Source organism: Chenopodium album, chromosome 6 (assembly GCF_948465745.1).
Source record: "Chenopodium album chromosome 6, dcCheAlbu1.1, whole genome shotgun sequence".
NCBI lineage: Eukaryota > Viridiplantae > Streptophyta > Magnoliopsida > Caryophyllales > Amaranthaceae > Chenopodium > Chenopodium album.
The window spans coordinates 67,347,766-67,356,463 of record NC_137839.1 but is presented as its reverse complement, the minus strand read 5'-3'; the positions used below and the strand labels follow the sequence as shown (position 1 = coordinate 67,356,463).

Sequence of the window (8,698 nt, the reverse complement as noted above, 5' to 3'; positions counted from 1 at the left end):
TTTCACAAGATTAGAAAATAAATACATATGAAGTTAAAAAAAAAATCGTAACATCCGAGACGACCCTCAAATCACACACTAGCTATACAACAGTTGAACATAATTATCAAACTAAAGAAGTATAAACTAGCAATCCGGAGCATTGCCCGGATACACACTAGTTATTACATTATTTCCATGATAAAAGTCTTTATTAATATTTAATTTTATTGAATGACATGTAATATGATAATAGCTTAGTAGCTAACATGTTAAAGTTTAAACTTTAGATCATGGGTTCAAATTTTACTACCTCCGGTCCAAATTACTCGCAACTTTGGAATATTTTATATCTCACAAATAATACCCCAAAGTTGCGAGTAATTTGGACCGGAGGTAGTATATTCTTGTGATTCATATTAATACATGGATCCGGTATCAAATGTTAGAATTTAAAAACTAGTTTTTGAAATTTCACTAGAAGCATCTAAGTTCCTACACACAAGCAATGTTTAAGCTCTAATTAAGCATCAATTTTTCTTAAACATTTGAGCATTATATCTTTAGACGAAACATTTCAATTAACTCAATCTTCTCATTGAAGTTATAACCAATGGAACATAAGTACATAACACTTACATTTTCTTACTTATGACATATATTAGCCCTCATTCATATTACATTTTAATAATGATAAACTAAAATCGATCATCTTCCTCACAAGTGAAAACCTTAAAAAACATCACTTCACTAATAAGACTACCAAACGTGCAGTGACAAGAAAAGGCATGCACACACACACACAAAATGCAACTACATTATAACATCCATCTCACTTATATAAGGACGGACAACTTAGTAGTTCACAAACATGTTGGGTTAAAAGGTTTTCAAACTTTTTGATCAAATAAAACCCTCTAAAATTAAGTTGTTACATCTATTAAACCTAGTATTGCGAAGAACCATCGCGCCCTACAGACGAGCCCTTAGTCTTAAGGAATGATCCAGTCTTGGTGATTTCGCGCAATGGCTTGTCAGTGAACCTTATAAGATTGTACACCATTGCACCAGCTATAGCTCCAGCAGTTGGTCCAACAAGGTATATCCATATGCCCTTGTAATGGTGTGATACAATTGCTGGCCCTAGGCTCCTTGCTGGGTTCATTGAAGCTCCGGAAATTGGCCTGTTGTCATTCAAGAAAGTATTAATTACAAGTATTAATGATCAACTGCATGAGGCAAGTTCAAGAGAAATTGTTTGTTGCATATATAAGTACGTACATCATCTAAATTACATTAATACTTACATACATTGCTCGTAACAATCCTAACCAGTGTGTGCATAACATGTGTCTATATGAACATACGTGATCTTAATTGGTGTGAATCCCTATTCAAGTACTAGTCATGTGCATTGTAAGCTAGCAAATGTCGTGATGCCACGTACACACATGTCACATGACAACATTGAACCATAAAACATGGTGGTTCAAGATAAAGGATACAAAAAATGGGCAAACATGGTTTGACTTTGATATTAAGGAACCTTCATAAACATATTGTGTATACTACAAATCTACAATAACAAGCAATAATAATCAATATTTCTTTAAGGAGCCCAATAATTTAGACCAAATCGCCCCATTAATGTGGAGTTGGATCACCCTTTTAATTAATTACATAGAACACGCAATGAAGTCCATGATAGGATCATTAATGTTCTAATAATTTGTTTTGCAGTATATAAAGAATGAGTAAACAATTATGGAGTACTCCTTGGCCCCTCCTACTTTAATACGGAGTACTTCTTTTTATTTATTTATTTGTGACAAAATTGCTATCTGACTAGAAAAAACTTTTTGAGATAGAGTGAGTATATTATTTCGACTTTTCCAGTAAGAAGAAAGAAAGGAGTGAATTGTATATACCCAGCAAACATGACGTTAAGTAAGACGGTAGATCCAACAGCAAGACCAGCAAGCTCTCCAATCTGTACAAGCAACAAATGAAAATCACGTAAATACAATTAAAATACAGCGCAGCATCACATCTCATGCATACAATCATACATAGACAACATGGTTGTTAATAGTAATTCAATATATAGGTAATTTTCTTTAATTAAACACTTACATCGCTTTCACAATAATAGTTAATAGTAAGTTGAGATGAATTATTGCTTATAAAAAGTACTATATTTATGTTACATATATAGTCTTAACTCTCAACCAATTACAACAGGTTTGTTACTATTTGTTACTCGTATTTATTAGCTCCCAAGAGTTGTTTTGTCAAGAGATTTCTTTTTCAATGATTCTTTCGTTTCATATTAGTTCACACATTTCTTTATACATGTTACTAATAAGTTGGTGCGAAATCATCAATAGATAATATGTATGGTATTAAATAAGAATAAAGAGAACGTGACACGAACTTACAGCTCGATTATCAGTAGCAACACCGGAAATGACAAACATGAGGTAGAAGGTTATAATGAATTCCATGACTAAAGATTGAATGTTTGTTCCAGCCGGAGATGTCCCAAAGAATTGAGTTTGATGTCCATTGAATATAAGTCGCAAAGTTCCGCTTGCTAGTGTAGATCCCACTACTTGACATATTACAAATGCTGGCACCTGTACATTATTAATTTTACATCAAATAAAGATTATTTAAAATTTAATTTATCCATTCAATAATATTTTTACACACTTTAAAAAATAAAAAATAAAAAATTAAAAAATTAAAAAAAAACGAAAAACGAAAAAAGGAAAAGAAAAGAAAAGAAAATTTTCATTTTTACTTGCATTACTAGGAGTTGACAGTAGAGCATTTGATATTTTGATGAACAAAAAGGAAAGATGCTACATAATCTTCTAGTATTATTAAGAAATAATTAAGAATCTTTTTTTAATGTTAAATAAGGAAGTTCTAGATTGTATTCTTTATAATTATTTCATTAATAATTGGCCAAATAATAAATGATTAAAGTATGAAATTTGCATGAAATATACATTACCATTTTAAAGTGATCATAGATCTTATCTTTACTGAATTATTGATTCCAAGATTATATTTTTAAGGTATCAAATCAAATCAAATCAAATGTGATTAATTAATCAATCCTTAACGTGTACAATTTAGAAAAGTCAAAGGTCTTAGAAAGTTAAAGAATTGTTCACAAATGACAAATTAAACCCAATTCTCATACTATACCCGTGCATAACTTGAGATAATAAAGAATGGTCAGCACATATATAATATTTTTTGTTCTTTATTTATTTTCGATACAAAAAGTTACACGAAAGGATATATATATATATATATATATATATATATATATATATATATATATATATATATATATATATATATATATATATATATATATATATATATATATATATATATATATACTAGTTTTGTGCCCCATGCGATGCCCGGGTTGTTTATGGACTTTTAAGACAAAACTATTTTATAATTTAATTTGATTGAAAATAGAATTCTAAATTAATTTTTTTTGCTACAAAGTCTATCTATATTTATCCAACGTGCTACGACACTTGGCGAAAAGTTAAAACGCTAAATGATAATGTTGTCTTGTGGCCTAATTATAAGTTTATTATTTGGTATTTTATCGAAAATAAAACTCTAAACAACAAACTTATTCTAAAATTCTATCCTAATTTGATTGAAAATGGAATTTTTAACTAATGTTTTTATCTTATAAAATCCATCTAAATCTATCAAAGGTGGCGCGACACTAATTTTTATCTTATGAAGTCTATTTAAATCTATCCAACGTGGCGCGACACTTGGCGAAAAGTTAGAACGCCAAGTATCGCTGCCTGGTGACCTGGCTAAAAGTTTAGCTTTATATAAATTTTATCCTAATTTGATTGAAAATGGAATTTTTAACTAATGTTTTTATCTTATAAAATCCATCTAAATCTATCAAAGGTGGCGCGACAACTAATTTTTATCTTATGAAGTCTATTTAAATCTATCCAACGTGGCGCGACACTTGGCGAAAAGTTAGAACGCCAAGTGTCGCTGCCTGGTGACCTGGCTAAAAGTTTAGCTTTATATATTAGTTATTATATATATATATATATATATATATATATATATATATATATATATATATATATATATATATATATATATATTCAACATATACAAAAAAAAAAAAAAACATATACAGACATACGTAATTTTGTGTAACAGATAAAATTTATGAAGCCTTCCTCTTCGCCTTACAATTTATGGTTGAATTAAATCCCTATGTACACGTGATATATGCAGATGCTTGCTCATCAATCTTATTTTTGGTATAGTATTTGTTCTTATCCCTAATTTTTTTCTTGAATTTTTTTCATTTAATAGAAATATTACACACCATACAGTCATACATAAATTCATTAATTGTCACTGATAGCACGTCATGGAGTGATGGAACTAACTTTCCTAAAGAAATTGCATCTATTACTCATACCACATTTAAAGAGTTGGCAAGTAACAGATGATGAAAGAGTGCTATAGCCAAAAATAAAAAGGGTGTTGGAAAATGCTAAATCAGCAAAAGTGATAAATTAGTCTTCACCGATAGTTGAAAATGATAAGTTAGCTAAAAGTTTGTCGTACTATGATGCTTTTTTTTTTTTTTTCATTTCCTTTTGATATAGAGAGTAATAAGGACATATACTACCTCCGTTACAATATTATTTGCAACGATTTAACATAAATATCGTTGCAAATGTCTAATCATATAGGAAAAATGTCTAATCGTTGCAAATAATCTGTAACGAAGGTAGTAATATAAAGTTGTAAACAAAATTCAATCTCAAGTCATAGAACGTATCACCCTCCAACCTCAAAGAAACTAAGCTTGAGAAATCCTACTAAGCTATAAAATTATCCAAATGGAGACACTACTAAACATTTCAAATATTATAAATTAAAATAATTTTTGTATACGCGGAATATAGCATATACTTTGTACTTCGAGTATACTATTTAAATTAAAGAAAAAAAATTTCACCAAAAAATTAATAAAAATTGATGGTCATCACTCTTAGTAAGCAATTCCTACCTAATTATCCTAATACTAGACTCTATTCTTTTAAATTTGGACCAAAAACAAAGCTTCAAAAGGACATTTTTAATTTTTAAACATTTGATTTGGTTAACTCGTGTACTATCTTACCATCTGATCCAAACACTTTAAGATAGGACTAACAGATCGAAATCATACACAATACAGCTATATATTACCATGCAGCATTAAAGTATGAAATACAAGGCTTAAATGTCCTACCAACTAACAACAAAACAAAAAACAAAATCAACCCAAAAAAAGATATGACATAACATAAACATAATCAAGTAATAAAAGTAGGTAGTAACAGTTGAGAAAATGAAACCTGTTTCCATGGAAATCTGCGTGAAGTTGCAAAGGCAATTGTAACAGCAGGGTTAAAATGGGCACCAGAAATATGTCCAACTGAATAAACCATTACCATTACTACTAATCCCCAAGTTATTGCAATTCCTGGTAATGTTACCACTTTTTCACCGTCTAAATTTACTGTTACTGCAGCACATCCTGCGAATATTACGAAGTATGTCCCTAAAACCTCTGCTATCATCTGTAGTAATCAATCAACAAATTTTTATTACATCAGCATAGATGTCAGTTATATTGTCATTTATGAAAATTATGGGTTTTATTATATGATCAAGTTTAATATGGTACGCAATTTAATTTTGACTGAAACAGTATGATATGATAATCTTTTGATGATATGTATAATCAAAATTGTTACCAATTGAGTCTGGTTAATTATATAATAGGTCGTATTTTTATCATTTTTTTTTTTTAAAAAAAAGGCGTATAATAATCAAGACTATTAGACCAATCGAGTTTAATTTAATATATAATAGGTCGGATTTTTTACATTATTATATGAAAAACGTTGCAATGTCTTTATTTTTTCCTTTCATTACAATGACTATAGGAATCCAATCTTTTTTCCATAACTAATTAAAAACCATTTGGAAGAACTATGGCCATTGTAACGTAAAATTAATTTTCCAATGTGAACAATAACAAGAGAAATGGTTATGTATTAAATCTGTTCACAACTAATAGTCACATTGACACGCAAATCATATCAATGACCAGTATCGTGACAGCTAAATCAAGACACGATGACAGATCATAAGAACGTAAAATAGGATAAGGATGAGATAAATAGTTACCTTCTGGAGAAAATGGACACTGAAACAAGAATTGTTCATGGAGTTGGAAGAAGACGATTGGTTGTTAGTTTCTTTAACGTTAATGGTAACTTCATGGTTGCCATTAGACCTTGCAACTTCACCCATTTTCTTTTGGTTTTGGGAGGAAAAAAAATAAAAAGAAAAAAGTTGAGAGAAATGGATAAATTTGGAATTGGTGGTACCTCCAAAATCTCAGGCAATTATCGTACTTATAAAGACCCCGAAATTACCCATGTATTAAAAAATAAAATAAAATGAGTAGAAGCTTAAGTCAGAGTGGACGGAGAAATATGACTAAATGACTAATTCTTACGAGTATAATACGAAGTAAAAGAGAAGTATTGTAATTTATAAGGACTTGTGTTTGTTGGATGGGTTGACCATCACTATTTGTGAAATTACAATTTTGCCACTTTTCCCCGTTTCCTTCACTTTTCTTTTGGACATTTAAAAAAAAATAAAATTAATATTTTTTATTGATGATTGCTCTTGAGCTAAGCGGGTCATTTCACACTGTATATATTTAAATTTATTTTTGGATAATAACACACATGTATAGATTAATATTGTTATTAAGGCATTAGTCCGCATATCATAGTGAACACGATTTTTATCTTAGGAAGGGTTGAATGTATTCCTGTATTTGTTTGCTTAGGGATAAATGTATAACAAACACCTAAATTAATAGGACATTTAAAAGCGTAAGATACCGACACTAAATCTACGGAGTACTTGTTAGAAATATGAAATTGATAGAGTATAAAAACCTATTCCTGGATCTCAACCATAAACTTAAGTTTTTGGTTGAGTAGGTCCTTTAACATGGTATCGAAGCCAGCGTGACACAGAGGTCACGAGTTCGATTCTCATCCGCCCCTCCTTCAAAGTGGAATTAATTCGCACCAGGTATGGGTGAGCTTGTATTGCATTCACATTTCAAACCCCAAAGGACCTTAAATTGTGAGGGGGAGTGACAGAGTATAAAAATCAATTCCTGGGCCTTTACCATTGTTAACGGACCAACTCAACTAAAAGCCATAAGCTCGTGATTGAGGCCCAGGAATAGGTTTTTGTATTACAAATTTACAAATTGAGTTTTTTTCATAGAGCACGGAGTACTTCTATTATAATAATAAACTACTGTACTTTTATATGACAGTCTTCAGTAAATAAATAAATAAATAAAATAAAATAAAAATTAAAAAAAAAAAAAAAAAGACAACTCAGTGTAGTACAAACCATTCCACGAATTCAAAGTCTCAATCAATGCCATTTTTTGCAAGAGAAGTTGCTATATTATTGGTTTTATTTTTCATTAGGCAAAATTACAATCACATGAATTATTTGGTCCAATTATAATTATTACCATAAACATCTCTATGTGATACGAGTACGATTAACTTGGACATGGTCATTTGATCACTAGAATGAACTTGGTAGCTAAAACTAATAATGTCATCACCGGAATGGGTCGTAAGGTCGTGTCATCAAATCAAAGCACGCCATTAAATTAAATGCATCAAATGTTAGGGTCTGTTCTCATTGACTGAACTAAACTGAATTGAAATGAACTGAACTGAAGTGAATTGAAATAAATATTTTATAAGAGAAGGAAATTAGGAGCTGATGTGAACCGAACTGAACTGAAAATAAACGTACGAGAACAGACCATAAGTTTATGTCAATTAAATTATAAAAATAAGTTTTGTATTTTATTTTTAATTTCTTTGTACATGTAGTATGACTTTTTGAAGAATGTAGTATGCCTTTTAATATTGTATGACTTTATTCTTCTTATTATTCTTCAAAAAAAAAAAGTATGACTTTAGATAGGTTTTAAAATTAACTCAAGTAATGTAAATTTCATAAAAGTTGATACTTAGATATATATTTAAATATCATGAATCGACATGCTTTTATCTAGGGCATTTGTTAAGTAGTGGGAAGGAAACAAATAAATAAGAAGGGGGAAATGAATCATTTAACTATTACTTTTTCATTTGTTTGGTTTAACCATGGAAAGGAATCGATTAAACTATACTATTTTTATTGTTTGTATTTGAGGGTAAGGGTATTTGCTACGCTAAGTTTTTGAGAGGTAACAAATGAGAGGTAACCATTACCCTTAAGTAATAGTAATTGTTACCAAGCCTTCTAACCAAACACTCGATTACGGTATCGGTTTATTTATCCGGCCAATCCATACACTACCAAACATGCAATTTGAGTAACGCTATTAATAAGTCCAACTCCCAATTTTATTTACAACGAACCAATGAAGAAAACATTGAAAGTTTCTTCAACTAAACCCTGGATATTATTCTAACTGATTCTAGTATGGTTTTTCATGTTGAAAAGACAGGAGTATTAAAATTTCATCAACGAACTACCCAGTTATCCACCGCAATTATAGAGGACCATGAATTAATGCTTGTAC

General features: G+C 30.0%; 1 protein-coding gene across 1 annotated transcript; it reads right to left on the bottom strand.

Annotated features, from left to right (window-relative positions):
- Positions 1 to 604: 604 nt before the first annotated feature.
- LOC145635051 (aquaporin NIP1-1-like) lies at positions 605 to 6,560 on the bottom strand. Its single transcript, XM_081686348.1, has 5 exons — positions 6,241 to 6,560; positions 5,403 to 5,627; positions 2,418 to 2,615; positions 1,908 to 1,969; positions 605 to 1,163 (listed from the first exon to the last, which is right to left on the bottom strand). The coding sequence occupies exons 1-5, from the start codon at positions 6,364 to 6,366 to the stop codon at positions 926 to 928; spliced, it is 849 nt and encodes a 282-aa protein (XP_081542474.1). The 5' UTR covers positions 6,367 to 6,560; the 3' UTR covers positions 605 to 925.
- Positions 6,561 to 8,698: the final 2,138 nt, after the last annotated feature.

Excerpts from the sequence above, each read along its gene's own strand:
- LOC145635051 (XM_081686348.1), bottom strand. The coding sequence starts at position 6,366 with ATGGGTGAAGTTGCAAGGTCTAATGGCAACCATGAAGTTACCATTAAC. Across the intron at positions 5,628-6,240 it reads GTGTCCATTTTCTCCAGAAG|ATGATAGCAGAGGTTTTAGG; the intron begins GTAACTATTTAT and ends TGATTACTACAG. Across the intron at positions 2,616-5,402 it reads GCAGATTTCCATGGAAACAG|GTGCCAGCATTTGTAATATG; the intron begins GTTTCATTTTCT and ends AATAATGTACAG.